Source organism: Bos indicus, chromosome 14 (assembly GCF_029378745.1).
Source record: "Bos indicus isolate NIAB-ARS_2022 breed Sahiwal x Tharparkar chromosome 14, NIAB-ARS_B.indTharparkar_mat_pri_1.0, whole genome shotgun sequence".
NCBI lineage: Eukaryota > Metazoa > Chordata > Mammalia > Artiodactyla > Bovidae > Bos > Bos indicus.
This window is the reverse complement of record NC_091773.1, coordinates 78450703-78466573: the sequence shown is the minus strand read 5'-3', so window position 1 is coordinate 78466573 and position 15871 is coordinate 78450703. Positions and strand designations below refer to the sequence as shown.

General features: G+C 38.2%; 1 protein-coding gene across 6 annotated transcripts in view; it reads left to right on the top strand.

The window, feature by feature from the left end:
• RALYL (RALY RNA binding protein like) overlaps positions 1-15871 on the top strand; it is an 819948-nt gene that overhangs the window by 358865 nt on the left and 445212 nt on the right. For all 6 annotated transcript variants that reach the window (XM_070802966.1, XM_019974097.2, XM_070802963.1 and 3 more), the window contains one exon: positions 5254-5532. In XM_070802966.1, coding sequence (XP_070659067.1) covers positions 5277-5532 — 256 coding nt within the window. In that variant the 5' untranslated portion in view covers positions 5254-5276. The remainder of the gene's footprint in view (positions 1-5253; positions 5533-15871) is intronic.

Below are 15871 nucleotides of genomic sequence, written 5' to 3'. Positions count from 1 at the left end.
CAATATCATACCACAAAATACACAAATAGCTAATTTTTTTCTTATTTATATTCACCTTATGTTTTTGAAAGACCAGAGATTTGTTAGCCTTTTGGGTAGAGAAAACCATTAAATTTTACTTTAATTTTATTTGAGTAAAATTAAAACCTTAGTACCTTAAGCTCAGAAGCGACATTTTAAGTCCTGAAAAGTCACCTGCGGACACTGACTACCGTTTTGGATGGTGCAGATGTGGAGTTCTTGCATCACTACAGAAGGCTCTGTAGGCAGTGGTGCTTTACAGTTTTCATAGACACTTAACACTGCTGCTGCTGCTGCTGCTGCTAAGTCGCTTCAGTCGTGTCCGACTCTGTGCGACCCCATAGACGGCAGCCCACCAGCCTCCCCCGTCCCTGGGATTCTCCAGGCAAGAACGCTGGAGTGGGTTGCCATTGCCTTCTCTGTGACACTTACCACTAACTCCATTCAAACTTCAACTTAAAAATAAAGAGACAAATTTTGGGTTTAGTTGTACTTTCAACTAAATACATTTTAGTTCATTTTAACCTATCAATTTTTTTGAAGTTATAACATTACTTTGACTGTTGTCCTTTATTTCCACCCCCCCCCCCTTTAGAATGTAGGCATTTTCCAGTTTCTGAGAACTCCTTGGTTTTCCTCTTTATCACTGGTTTTCTGTAGCTGGATTATGATGTGTCTGGGTGTGGTTTTGTTTCTGTTTATCCTGCTTAGGATTCAGTGAAATTCTGGAATCTATGGGATCATGTAATTTTATAAAATCTTGTAGGTTTTTGGCCAATATTTTAATATTTCTGTTTCTCCAGGACTCTAGATATATGTCTGTTAAATAATTGATACTATTGTATGATTCGTTGAGTCTCTATTTATTTTCTGGTGTTTAATCTTTTTTAAAAAAAATATTTACTTATTTGTTTATTTTTGGCTCTGCTGGGCCTTTGCTGCTGCACAGGCCTTTCTCTGGTTGCTGTGATCGGGGGCTCCTCTCTAGGTGCGGTGCCGGGGTTTATCACTGCAATGGTCTCTTTTTCGGAGAGCGGGCTCTAGAGCGTGGGGACTCTGTAGCTGCCGCACGTGGCCCCGGTAGTTATGGCCCCCAGGCTCTACGAAACAGACTCATTAGCTGTGGCGCACAGACTCAGTGGCTCCATGGCATGTGGGATCTTCCCCGACCAGGGATCAAACCCATGTCTCCTGCTTTGGCAGGAGGATTCTTTACCACTGAGCCACCAGGGAAGTCCCAGTGTTTAATCTCTTTGATACATTTTGGATATTCACTTTTTCTACAACTTCAAATTCACAAATCTGTTCTAGAGTCTCTTAAGGTATAACGTCTATCAAGTATAATTTTTGATTTTGGATATTATAGGTTTTGTCTTTATATGATCCACTTGATTATTTTTATATCTTTAACTTCTTTCCTGATTATCCGTCATGTTTTCTGATCTTTGGATATCTAGGAGGTTTTAATTAGATTTTAAAGATTTTGTGTTTTATTCCTTAGTGTCTGGGTTCTAGTTTTCAAAAAGGAATATTATGCTTTGCTCTCATAGACAGTTGCTTTTGGTTTTGATCATCTTGAGAGCTGTTTTTAAATTGTGTTGGGGTGGTCCTTGAGTTGGGCTGCAAGAACTGTTTATCCCCATTACTAAGTCCCGACCCTTCGGATGTCTAAATTTAATGCTTCAAGATGTCTATTTGGACTTTCCACTGCTGCTGGTAGGAGCTGAATGATTCACAGCCTTTTGTGGTTCTGGGAGGCATTCAGCTCACAGCTTTCCAGTAACTTTTTAACCCGCCTCATAGAAATTCACCCACTGCATGCGTATCCTGGGAATCAGCATAGATTCAAGGGATCTGTAAGACAGTTGTGGGATTGCTTCTTTGTGTAGCTCTCTTCTCTCTAGAAATCTGCCTCACAGTTTCCTGCCTTAAACACTGATCTACCACTTAAATTCAGTAAGGCCGCTGTCTGCTTTCAGTGATATACATGCATGCCCTCACACGCGCACACACACTCACACACACATGTGTGCGCACACACACTCACACACACACTCTCACACACATGCACACACACTCACACTCGCGCGCGCACATGCGCACACACTCACACACATGCACACACACTTGCACGCACACACACGCACACACACACATGCACACTAACACACACAGACACACATGCACGCACGCACACAGACACACTGTGTGCACACACCTCACACACACATGTGCACACGCGCACACACTCACACACACTCACACTCGCACGCACACATGCACGCACTCACACGCTCACACACACACACTTGCACACTCAGACACACACACTCACATGCACACACACACTCACACACTCACACGTGTGTGCACACACCTCACACACACAGACACACACTCAAACACACACACACACACACGCACACACACACAGACGCACACACACACAGACCAACTTTAGACATGAAATATACTTTCCAGACAAAAATCTAAGGCTATCCTAGAACTTGCTTTATTTTCTGTTTGTTTTGCTCAGATACCATAGTTTGACACTGCCTGTGGCTTTATGTCAGAAAAAAAAACCCTTTGTTTCATGTACATTAGCCTTATTTTTCAATTGTTTGAGTCAGAGAGTTACTTTAACCCTTGTTATTCCATCATGGCTGAAAGTGGAAGTCTTCAGCTGATGAAGATTCATGTAACAGAATCGCAAGCTGAATATTACATCATGTTAAAACTTAATTTTACAGAGGATGTTGATAGTGTACAGCACAATGACAAAAACCTGTTGTTAAAACCTGATAGAAACTGGCAAGTCAGTCTTCTTGTGAGAGATTAAATACATACAGATTTAAGGTGATCAGAAGTCATTAAATGGAATTATAAAATGGCAGCTTGGACTTACAGTTATGAGAGTCAGCTGCATAAAGTATAAGGATGGTCTCAGAGAAAGCATGTTGACACAGTGAAAATTCAGAGTGGAACTGTGCCCCCATTTTAAATTTGACCGAGGCTTACTGTCAAAGACAGACCACTGGGATCTGTAAGCCATGTTTACAACTTAATTTAACAATTCTTGTGTTTGCATTTTGACCAATTTATTCCTGCCCAAGAAAGAAAACATCAGCTATAAGAATCATTAACTCTTGAAAGTAATTTTATGGTGTTTCTAAAAATATACATCATATAAGAGCAAAAAGTAATAATATTACTTCTATGTATAGCATTACTGATGTTGACTTAGAGTTGTAAGAAAAATAATCCTTAATACGTTCTGGAGCCACAAACGGGATATTTAGCTTATTTTTTCTCCTCAGTGTGTTTAAAATCTACTAAATTATATGAAGAAGCTGAATGTTTAAAATACATGTGTACACCTTAATTATTTTTTGTTTGAATTGATTCTCAGAGCATTAGCTTGAGGCATGGGCTTCCCTGGTGGCTCAGTTGGTAAAGAACCCACCTGCCAATGCAGGAGACACAAGAGACACCGGTTTGACGCCTAATCTGGGTAGATCCCCTGAAGAAGGAAATGGCAACCCACTCCAGTATTCTTACCTGGAAAATTCCATGGGCAGAGCAGCCTGGTGGGCTAAAGTCCACGGGCTCACAAAAGAGTCAGACATGACTGAGCAGGCACACACACTCACTCACTCACGCAATAGCTCCAATTGCAAAACTAAGGGAAAAAAAAAAACTATCAGCTTTCCTTTCCTTCAGCCCTAACCTTGAGAAATTCTTAAAGGAAGCTCTAAATGTAGCTAAGATAAAACAAGGCAACAATATAGTCCCTGTTTTTACTGATGCCATACTTTTAATTTTTATGTGAATTTCTGTTTATGAAGTCAACCTTCATTATAAGCATATATATATATATATATATATATAATGTGTCCAATATTTAGTAAAATTTTAGTAATCTAAGAATTCATAATTAATAACCTAATTTGAAACATTTTATGATACACAGTTGCTCTTGATTTTAGAATTAGCTAATTTAAACAGGTAGTGAGTTGCCTTTAAAATTTCCACATCTTTAGTGCTCAATTTAGAAATGCCATTTTTAAGTATTTTTTAAAATAAAATGCACTTGTTAATTATTTTATAGCTGTAACATTTTAAAAGAGATTATTTGTACAGAAATATAATGTTGCTGATAAAATTTATCCATTAGCTAGTATTCAACATTGATCATCAATATTAGAGATTATATCCTTGCTGAAATTTTATTTTCACCATACTACTTCTTTAAATTTTTTGGCACTTTAGAAGATGAGATCTGTCCAAAAAAAAAAAAATATATATATATATATATATATCATGCTTAATACATATTGTTGGATGAATGGATGAATTTTCAAAAGCTTAAAAAATAAATTGTAAGTGCTGGAGTACTTGTAAATAAAAGTTTCATTAAGTTTAATTAAGCACAATTAAATACTCTGCCAACCTCAGAAAGCAGTTTTTAGAAATACTAGCAGTCCTTAGGCAACATATGAGCTGACAGTTAAATGAATTAAAAATGAGGTTGAGAATGGATGTTTCCACACAGATACCCAGTCTCTACTATTTGTTGATCATTGATGAAAACTAACTATACACGCTGTTTCTTTTTAAATGACTTCTGATGTTGGCTCTGCTAAAGAGAATATACAGAACTAATTCTGGTTAAATAATTTACCGTCAAAATTATGTTTTTTATGTTAAATTTTCTAATTAAATTTTATTTTTAATACCTTTTTTCTCTTCTACACTATTTATTGAAATGAATTGTTAATTTCCAATAGAAGGATTTTGGTAATGAAACAGCCAATATGTCTACCTATTATAGAAAATGTAGAAATAAAAATGCAGGGTTTCAACAATAAATTACAGTACCATATTCCATCATCGGACCATAGTCATATTGGATTTTCTTTTTCAGTAATAGAAAATGTGGCTTGTTTCTCAAACTTGGTTATGAAATACTTCTAGACACAGTAGGCCTGAATTTTAGATAAATTAATCAGGGATGTATTTGTAACTGTATGCTAGATAATTACAATTATTTTTCTACTTCATTTTGCAATGCAATATTCATCTTTTATATTACCAAATTTTCTTCTCAATAAAATTAATAGTACTTGGGGATTTGAGGTTACCTGGTAACTACTGAACTACTGAAAACTGGCTGAAAGCCAGGGGTATCCATTCAATCTAATTATTTTCCTTTTGGTCTTTCTTTTGTTTAAGGATTGAAACAAGCTGAGCCAACCATGACTGGCAAAACACAGACCAGCAACGTCACCAATAAGAATGACCCTAAGTCCATCAACTCTCGTGTTTTCATTGGCAACCTGAATACAGCCATCGTCAAGAAAGTTGACATTGAAGCAATTTTCTCAAAGTATGGAAAAATAGTTGGCTGCTCAGTTCACAAAGGCTATGCATTTGTACAGTATATGAGTGAGCGCCATGCAAGAGCGGCAGTGGCTGGAGAAAACGCCAGGATCATTGCAGGCCAACCACTTGGTAAGTCCTGCTGACTGTGGCTTCCCGTTAGAGTTCTACTCTCCAAGCACACTTGGACATAACGTTGTTGTTGAAAAGCCAGTACTACCACGGTATTTATTCCTTAACCAGTTAGAGCGCCCTTACATTTATAACTGATATTGTTTTCTTGTTCTCATATTATACTAATTATAAGTGTCTCATTTTCTCTACAAGTTATAAGTTTGAGATGAAGGTTGATTTGTAATACTTAGTACCACCACCAGGCTTAATAGGCAAGTGAAAGATATGCATCACATTTAACTTTGTTTGACTTGATTAATGTCTTATCTTCCAGGAAATACTATGTGAAGCAAAAGAATCATAATAATTAATTTTTATACTTATAGTACTTATTCTGAGAGGCTAATGTATTTCCCTCACTTATTGTTTTTATTTTGGGAGGAGAAGGGATAGAAAATAACAAAAAGAAGTAAATCCTGAGAACTGGAAAAGGAGTATAAACTACCCTTTCTTCTCTTGTCCATCATGCCTTTTCAGTCATGTGCAGTAATCAGATTTATGTCTCATATCCAGAAAATAATATAACTCTTTTTTCAAAGAAAGGAGCATACAGTCTGAAGTAAAAAGAAAATTCTTAGGAGAAAATGTTTTGTAGTAAGTATGCAGATAAAAATAAAAAATTAGACAATCTTTTTTCTACTTAAGGAAAAAGTAGAATTAATACCTCAGTAATTCTCTAATTTATATCTCTTGTCATGTTCAGACTCTTGCATTAAACTGATTATACATTGTCTTCTTTTGGATATCCAACAAGCATGTTGGCTTCATATGCCTAGAGCACAGAGCAGTACTCCTGATTTTTCACATCACAACTGTCTCCACCCTCACACTTCTCCACTGTAATAAGTGGAAGCTTCATTTATCCAGTTTTCAAATGAAATCCTGAGTGTCAACCTTGATTCGTCTCTTCCCCTCACACTCCGAATATAATCCATCATCACGTTTCTCACCATTAGTATATCCCAAACCCAATCGACTTTTAAATCTATACCAATAGCCATCTTATACAGGCCACTATTATCTCAGGGGGACTCCTGAAATAACCCCTTAATTGGTCTGTCTCTTTCCACTCCTGCAAGAATTCCCGTTTAAAAACATAAGTGAGATTATGCCATTAATTTCTCTTCCATCTCTAATACATTGACATTGCTCCCAGAATAAAGTTTCTATTCTCTGCCATGGTTATGATGCTACCACCTCTTCAACGCCTTCTCTCTGCCTTGTACCACTTCAGTGTCACTGGCTGTCTTGATAGATATACCTCAGACATTTGAAAACTGTTCCTGCCTCAGAGGCTTTGGATTTACTGTTCCCACTGCTCAGAAGACAGGCCTTTGCTAATTATTTTTCCCTGTTTTATTGTATGCCATTCTCAAGTTCTACTTTCTCTGAAAGGGTTTTCTGACCGACTTATCTAAAATAAAATAGTTTTCTGCCCTCTTACCTGCATTGTCTGTTGGATTATTATACTTTTTATTTTTTTTCATGGCCCTCATGTATCTGGAATTACATTTTTTTGATATTTTGTGTCCATGCTGTGAGGCTTGCATGATCTCAGTACTCCTGCCTGGGACTGCAAACAGGCTAAGAAGTGAAAGCTCAGAATCCTAACCACTAGGCCACCAGGGAACTCCCTGCAATTACAGATTTTAATTTATGATGTTACTTCTAACATGTCCACCAATGTAAAGATGAAGGTGCATATAAAAGAAACAAGATAAAAATACATAGACAAGCTGAGTGTAAAGAATGTTGCATTAAATTTATATAATTTAATTATCAAAAATTTGGGAGAAGGTGTGAAATTCAATATAGTGAGAGTAAAGTCTTAGGTATCAGTTTTGAGGGCATAAAAGAAGTTTTATGTAAGTGCTTGCAATAAAACCTCAGAATACCATTACCATATAGGAATATAGTTTTATTTATATTTCTCCAATTAACTTTTCTGTATTTTAAAGAAAAATAAAGCCTTCCAAAATATAGTGGTAAGTTTCTATATTTGTCCTTTGTTTTCAGTGTCACCATTCTGCTCCTTTACCTTGATATTGGAATTTTTTGACCGATTATGCCTTACCTTCTAAATTGAAATCTCTACTTCAGGGCCACATCTGAGCCAAGTATCAGAGAAATAACCATTTATTACCTGTATCATGATTATTATAAAACTAGTACATATTTGTAGAAATGCATTTAATTACTAATTAAAAAAAAATAATTGCCAATATAAAGTCAGTTAAAAGCTAATCTCCCAGAGTCCCTTTTCCTACGTTGGAGAGGGGGCCATTTCCCCCCTCTACCCATCTTGAGTTCTTGTGAGTGGGCTAATAATAAAATCGACACAGCTCAGATTAACAGGAGAAAAAGAAACAAATTGTAATTCAGTCACATGGAGGTCTCACAGAATTGCCTGAGAAATGGCCAAAGCAGGCAGCTTTTATACATTTTTAGAAATAAATAAATAAAACAATAAATTTGCAAAGAATTGATGGGACAAAGAAACAGGCTTTGGGACTTAATTAGTAAGGAATTTAACAAAGTTTGAGCTTGGATAGTACATTAGTAAAGAAGTGAGAAGAGTTGCTTTCATACAGGTTTTTCTGCCCGAATTCCCTATCTCTGAAAATAAGGCTGTCCTTCTTCCCCCAGTTGTAGGGAGGGCACCTTTCACATGAGAGAGATTTATTTCCTGACTTTAGAGAGACAGAGAAGTGGTTCAGCGTCCCTCTTGCATCAACTGCACTTTATTTCAAAATAATCCATATGCCAATGAGGCATCCTTTGGGGCCACCTATCCTTGGTCCAAACACCCATCACCAGCCTTTATCAGAGAAAAATGCAGTGGTGAAGAGGCAATAGCCACACTAAACATTTAGCGCCCTACTTACCCAAGGGGGGAGAATGATGACGCCAAATCACTGTGCTTTGAGAGCCACAGAATTAAACCATGCTTCTGATAAGAGGCCAGTTTTCCCTTTTCAGTCACTCTGGAATCCTGTCTCAGATGTGTCCTCCACTTAATCTCAGCACATGACTAAATCAGTCTTAATCACCCTTTCTGCCTCAATCCAAGTAAAAGACTTCATTCCTTTACTGTAATTGAAATCTAGTCTCTCATTCCTTGTGTCTAATCAGAATGCCTTTTCATACAAAGTAGGTGTTATATAGCTTCATAACTTTTGCTTTTCAGGACTCATGTTTCCGTATACCGACCTGGTCTTAAACCATATTGCTAGAGACTCAGGCAAAGGCTTGTCTTCCAGATGTTCCTTATAGGAAGCTGGTTCCTGAAGAAAACACTTAGCTTTCCAGGAGGTATACCCACTTCTGGCTTTATATATTTTGTTTTTGGTGACAGGGGGATACTTAGGTGTAGGTAAAATCACTTGCTTCTTGAAATTTTAGACTCTCAATGAGATTGTTTATGATTTGCAGCTCCTACTAAACCTTTTAAGCTCTTAATTTCAAGTGAATTGATTATGGATCAAATAATAGACCCCTGTCACATAAAATTGATAATTAACTTCATGTACCTCAACCTATATAAATATTTTTCTTTTTATTTATAATGGGAAGAAAATTACTATTAAGGCATGCACTGGGCTAGTACTTTTCCTATATTATCTTATCTCAGTGCGTATTCAAGTAACTTCTAAGTAGAAACAATCTTCACATCACCATGTGCTTAAATTTTTTATAATGCAATTTAGAAATTAAACTTCAGTAGTATCATAAAAAAAATTAAACATCTTAATGTGAGTTCTCATAGTTCTATGGAATTATAGGTATACCCTTAAACTGAGAATTGATTATGCATGTGATGAAACCTAGCTTTTATCAAGTGGAAAATATTAACAGCCATTTTGTGTCTGCAAGTAAGGAGACACTGAAATGTTTTAAGTTGTTGAAAAATTTTTATTGAAAGAAAAGTCCATTAGCAGTTTGATGGATGAATTAATGTGATATAAAACTAGAAACAAGGACATATGTTGGGAGACTACTAAAAGAGTCCAGGTTTCAAATTATAGAAATGAAGAGGGAAAAATTAGGAAAATGATGTAGAATCAATAAGACTTAACGGCTAGTTCTCAAAAATGGGTGAGCCAGAAAGAAAGAAGAATCAAGAATGATTCCCATATTTCTGGTTGAGTTCTCTGTTGAATTGCCTTGTGGATCAAGAGGATGGTGGAGAATGATTTCCAAAGGAAGAAAGATTTTTGCATAGGACAGTGAGTTCAGGATTGAATAGATGTATTGAGATTGATGTACTTCAGGATATCCAGGTATATGTATCTCATAGAATCTTGCAAGTTCAAACTAAGAGGAGAGATTTAGACTAAAAGTAAAAAATGTGTGTCATCAACACAGTGTTAACACTATGGAGATGGATAAGCTCACCCTGGGGAAGTATATAGCATGAGAAGAGTGTTGGCTGAAGATAGATATGTGGAGAAATCTTTGAGTCCAAATAACTAGAAGAGTTATAATCAGCCTTCTGAAAATCTCCATCTGAACTGCTTTTGCACAGCTCTTTGCTCTCCCAATTCTAAATGGCAGTTACAGTGCCCTTCCTAAACTTCCTGTATTGATGACTGCTTTCTTAGCGATTGATCCTTATGTCAGTTCCATTATACTATCAGTACTAATGATTTCCAAACCCTCAAGGCCATGTGTGCAAGTATTCTTATTTATTCTAATATTTAAAAATCTCATTTAGGAGAGCTTGAGCCTATTATCTTCAAAGCTGGAGTTTCTTTTCATGTCATTGTCTTCTATACTCAAAGTCATTTGCTCAGCTGAGTAGCAGAGAAAACTTCATCCAACTTGCCACATTTCAGTATCTGTCTTTGATAAAACCATTGACATAAATATCTTTCAACCAAGTGCAAGTCAGTCACTGCAGACCCAGTCAAGATGATTTCACTCACTTGACTACATTAGTATACCTGAACAGTTAAGAACCAGAACTCCATATACCTGTATTATAAAATATTCTGTATCTTCTGGTGAAAACATCTTTTAACCATGAAATTATCATCAAATTCTCATTTGAAATTTTAAGCAAGTATATATTTTACATTCTTCTCAAATTCACATAAAATTATTTTTTAAATTGCTGGATTCTACCAAAAAATTATAGTGCACAGAGTACTAAGGGAGCTCAGAAATTAGAGCTCAAAATATTGGAACTCTAATTTGAATTTTGAAAGTAGGTCACAGTCTAATGTTTTGATTAACTTTTCTCTCTTGGATTTTTTATTCATACTATGCTGACAACATTCCTAAAATTTATACCATAACTTATGAGAAGACACCTTGAATAAGTTCCATGGTCTAGCCATTTTACCAACATGATAATGAGCCCAAGGACTATTTTATGGAATACATAGTTTGTTTGCTGAAGTCGTTTCCCTTAAAGGCTTATAGCACATAAACTAGTAATTAAGGTGATATGTTTCCCTTCTGATTAGACGCCTATATATGTGTTACTCCAGAATGATTAAACAAAAAACAAAGAAAAATATCTATTTCCTCAAACTGCACTGAATGTCTCCATTCTTTTTTAAATCTGTGATCAAGTCATGCCCCAAACCTGACTGTGAATTTGACGTGTTTACTAGGGTGCCTTCTCCCCTCTCCTGTGCTACTTAAAGTTTATGCCTTTGTTTTCAGTTCACAGTTCACTCATTCAAACTTGTGTGGCATGTGGCGTCGTGCCAGCTGTGACCACAGTCTGTGACATATTTCAGAATGATCCTCTCTTCTTTTCTCCATTGAGATCTCTTCTTATTCCCAGGGCACAGTTGACCTTCTGAAAAAATTTACCTGATAAATGCCCTTTATCCTTTGCTTGGAGAAGTGATATTTGAACACATTGCTGCTGCTGCTGCTGCGTCGCTTCAGTCGTGTCTGACTCTGTGTGACCCCATAGACGGCAGCCCACTAGGCTCCTCTGTCCCTGGCATTCTCCAGGCAAGAACACTGGAGTGGGTTGCCATTTCCTTCTCCAATGCATGAAAGTGAAAAGTGAAAGTGAAGTTGCTCAGTCGTGCCTGACTCTTAGGACCCCATGGACTGCAGCCTACCAGGCTCCTCCGCCCACGGGATTTTCCAGGCAAGAGTACTGGAGTGGGTGCCATTGCCTTCTCCCTATTTGAACACAGTAAAGGATTTTAAATAAATAAACTGGGTGGAGAGATGGATTTTGTGTACTGCTGCCTTCCTAGTACCCATAACAGCATACCTTGTGGGTATGATAAGGAAGAAATGTGGAAAAAATTTAATTTTCTTGGCGTATACATCTTCGGTTCTTCAACACATCTTTTGTGCTACAGTTGAAAAAGTGATGCCCTTTTTTATCCCTGGTGTCCTGCCTTTGATATGTAATGAATGATTGCTGAACTGTGGAAAAGAACAATTAATTGCATTTCATCCACAGTACTTGGGGATTTTAGAAAATCAGAATCTAACTGTGAAGTTATTCTGAATATGTTTTGTAAAAAAACATAATTTTTATAATGCACAGCTCTTTACAAAAATGCATTTCAATTTGGTTATTTAACATAATTTAAATTAAAAAATTTAAAAGAGAATCCTCTTCTTAGTACTTCGTTGAAATTGAATTCTAGGTTTTGTTAATGTTAGAAATATTTATTATATTTTTAATCCAAATTTAGCCAGTGGAACTACTTTTTCTCAAACACATTATGTGAGAGATGGAATAAACATTTGAAATGTCTAATACTGACAATTTTTATATGAGAGGTCACACATAAAGTGTCATCTTGTACCGAAATATCATGCAGAGGTTGGGACTAAGTCTAGATCAGTTCCAATTTGCACTGATTACAGTTGGCTTGATTACAGACAGCCTATAAATAAACATTTGTAATGTCTGTATTTTTAGATAATTTCACTCATGATGGTTGCAGGAGCACAATTTACGAACTTAGGAAGTCAGTTATTAATAGTAGGAGAAATCCAACACTAAAAAAATCATTTATCGGTGAAACCATTTTGCTGTAACACGTGTATACAGGTTCCTGTTGTTGAGGTTCAAAGTCTAGCTTAAAAGAAAGAACATAAAATAGATAATTAGATTAATTTGCATTTACACTATAAATCTCCTGAAATTGCTTAAGGAATTCAAAGAAAGTGCATGAAAAAGGATTGCTAATTTTAAAGTAAATATGGTGAATAATTTTAATCTGGACCATGAGAGAAGTGATGGAAAATGAGTTGATAAGAAGAGATATTGGAGAACAATCCTGAATATGGACAAAGCAGTAAGGAAACAAATGCTGGTAATACACCAGTATTGCTCCATGCTGGTAATACTCCAGGCATGTCCTATGAGTAATGGCTTTCAAAAGTGCTTTTATTCTCAGCCACTATTTTGCATTCGGAGTGATCTTTTCAAAAGACAAATTTAACCATATCACCCTTTGATAAAAAATTATCTGTGGTTCCTCATTGTGCTCAGAAAAGAGACTGAAACCCTGCCTGTGGCCTTCAACTTTCCCTGAGATTTGTTTTCTGCCCATCTGTGGACTTACCACATTGCCCTCTCAGCCTCTCTCGGTGCTCCATCGAAGTCAGCTTGTTCTTTGAACAAGTCGTCTTCTCTCCGTCACCAGGACTTTTGCACACGCTGTCTGAGCTTGTGGAATATGCTTCCTTACCAAGCTCCCCGCCGTCCCACCTCACTTCTCCACTTTAGCACTCCCTTCAGTGGCTGTTTGTCCTTCAGATCTCAGGTCAAATGTTTAAAGAAACCTACTTTGGTATCTCAAAACTACTGGCATCCCTTTCTAGTGCATATCTCTTTTCAGTTCTATTTTTATACTGACTATTTTGCGATTGGTGCCTGTTCCTTCTCCCCACAGGTCCGTTCCTTGAGAACATGGACGACGCATGTTTATATGCATCTTTCTGGCACCTTGCCGTGTGCTGACACTTTCATGATAAATGCTCCATGTGTTCTGGGCGAATGAATGAACATTTATAGGAACAGGTGGGTTTCACTACAGGCCCTTTTGTGCCCAGTTGCTTCAGTCGTGTCCGACTCTCTGGACCCCATGGACTGCAGCCCACCAGGCTCCTCCGTCCACAGGATTCTCCAGGCAAGAGTACTGGGTGTGCCTTCCTCCAGGGGATCTTCCTGACCCAGGGATCCAACCCACCTCTCCTGCTTCTCCTGCACTGCAGGTGGATTCTTTACCACTGAGCCATTAGAGAAGTCCCAAAGGGCCTTTTACCCCCATTGAAAAGTGTAACACAGAAAAAGAAAGACAGGGAAAGAAGGAGAAAGAGGAGGAAGAGAAGGCAGAGAAAGAAAAAGGGGCGGTTGCACGTTCCCAAGGAAGGAAGTAATTATAATGGGGTTGGTGTAAAGAGAAGGCTCTGTGGCCCCCTTGAGGGGGGATTCAGTCTCTCAAAGTCAGACACCCAGAAACAGTGATGCAATGCATGCCAAGTGGCTTCAGCCATGTCCGACTCTTTGCGACTCTATGGACTGTAGCCTGCCAGGCTCCTCTGTGCGTGGGAGTCTCCAGCCAAGGATACCAGACTCTGTCGCCACGTCCTCCTCCAGGGGATCTTTTGGACCCAGGGATCGAACCTGCATCTTATTTATGTCTCCTGCCTTGGCAGGCAGGTTCTTTACCACTAACGCCACCTGGGAAGCCCAAGCTATTCAATAGTCCTGACTTTATTTTTCTAAAAATAGCCCAGTCTTTAATAAGCATCAAATATCAACATATACATGTTTTGTCCAAATGTTGTAGTAAATGATATGTGGGTTTAGAGAGAGATTTCATTCATGGAATGCTTCCTTTCCAGTCCTTAAAATGGCACCCATTAGTAGCTTTTTTACTATCATTAGTGGCTCACGGAGAAGGCAATGGCACCCCACTCCAGTGCTCTTGCCTGGAAAATCCCATGGATGGAGGAGCCTGGTGGGCTGCAGTCCATGGGGTCGCTAAGAGTCGGACACGACTGAGCGACTTCACTTTCACTTTTCACTTTCACGCGTTGGAGAAGGAAATGGCACCCCACTCCAGTGTTCTTGCCTGGAGAATCCCAGGGACTGGGGAGCCTGGTGGGCCGCCGTCTATGGGGTCGCACGGGGTCAGACACGACTGAAGCGACTTAGCAGCAGTAGCAGTGGCTAGGTATTGTCACAGTACCTCATCACTGTCAAAGCTTCGCCAGCACGGATTATCTTAGTTGATTCTCACAACAGTGCTGAGAGGGATGTAATATGAATAGTCATGTGTATTCTGCTGGCTAGAAACTGAAGTTCAGAGAAAGAAACTTGCCTCTTAACACACAGATGCTGTCTGCTGCTGGATGTAAAACTCACATAATCTCATTCTAATTATTTTCACTATTTATTCTTTCTCCAAGAAAAGATTATTTATTTATCTCTGCTTGGCTGTGCTGGGTCTTAGCTGCTGCGCGGGCTTCCTCTAGATGCAGAGAGCGAGAGCTGCCCTCTAGTCGGGTGCGTGTGCTCCTGATTGCGGAGGCTTCCTTGGTGAGGAGCTCAGCCTCAGGAGCTGTGGTTCCTGGGCTCCAGAGCACAGGCTCAACCACTGTTGCACCTGGGCTTAGCTGCTCCACCACACCCGGGATCCTCCTGGACCAGGGTTCGAACCCACATCTCTTGCATAGGCAAGGAGATTCTTTACCACTGAGCCACCAGAGAAACCCCACTCTTCATTCCTGCCAGCAATTTTTTTTATCTGAATATATCATTAGAGCTACTGCACATTGTATCATCCAAACCAGGATGCTTCTGAGAGTGAGAAGGGATGCTATCAATGATTGTGCTGTGATCCCAGGCTTACACCAGGCACCCTGAAGGCATGGTCTTTATTATCTATTGCACCTTTACTGAAAGTAGATTTGTCAACTAGCTTGTTATTTCTTATAGGACAGTTGTTGTACAGTATTTTAGTTAAAGTATAGTAGCCTCAGTGCCAGACAATCCCCAACATTTTAATAGTTAACACAGTAGAAAGTTATTCCTTTCTCACATAAAATACAATCAATGTGCTAAGGAGGAGATGGGTGAGGATGAGAGCTCTGTCCCTCTTTAATACAGGGTCCAGGCTGTAGGCTGTTTTTACATTTTGTGGTTAGTGGATACTGTAAGGAAGATGAAACTTTTCTTTCTTCTCGTCAAGGTTCGCTAGAAGATCTAATTATTAAATTGATGTAAGAGAGAGTAACTGGAGAAAAACAAATTTGCTTTGTATGTACAGGAGCTTATCAGAAATACTAAACTCAAAGAAGT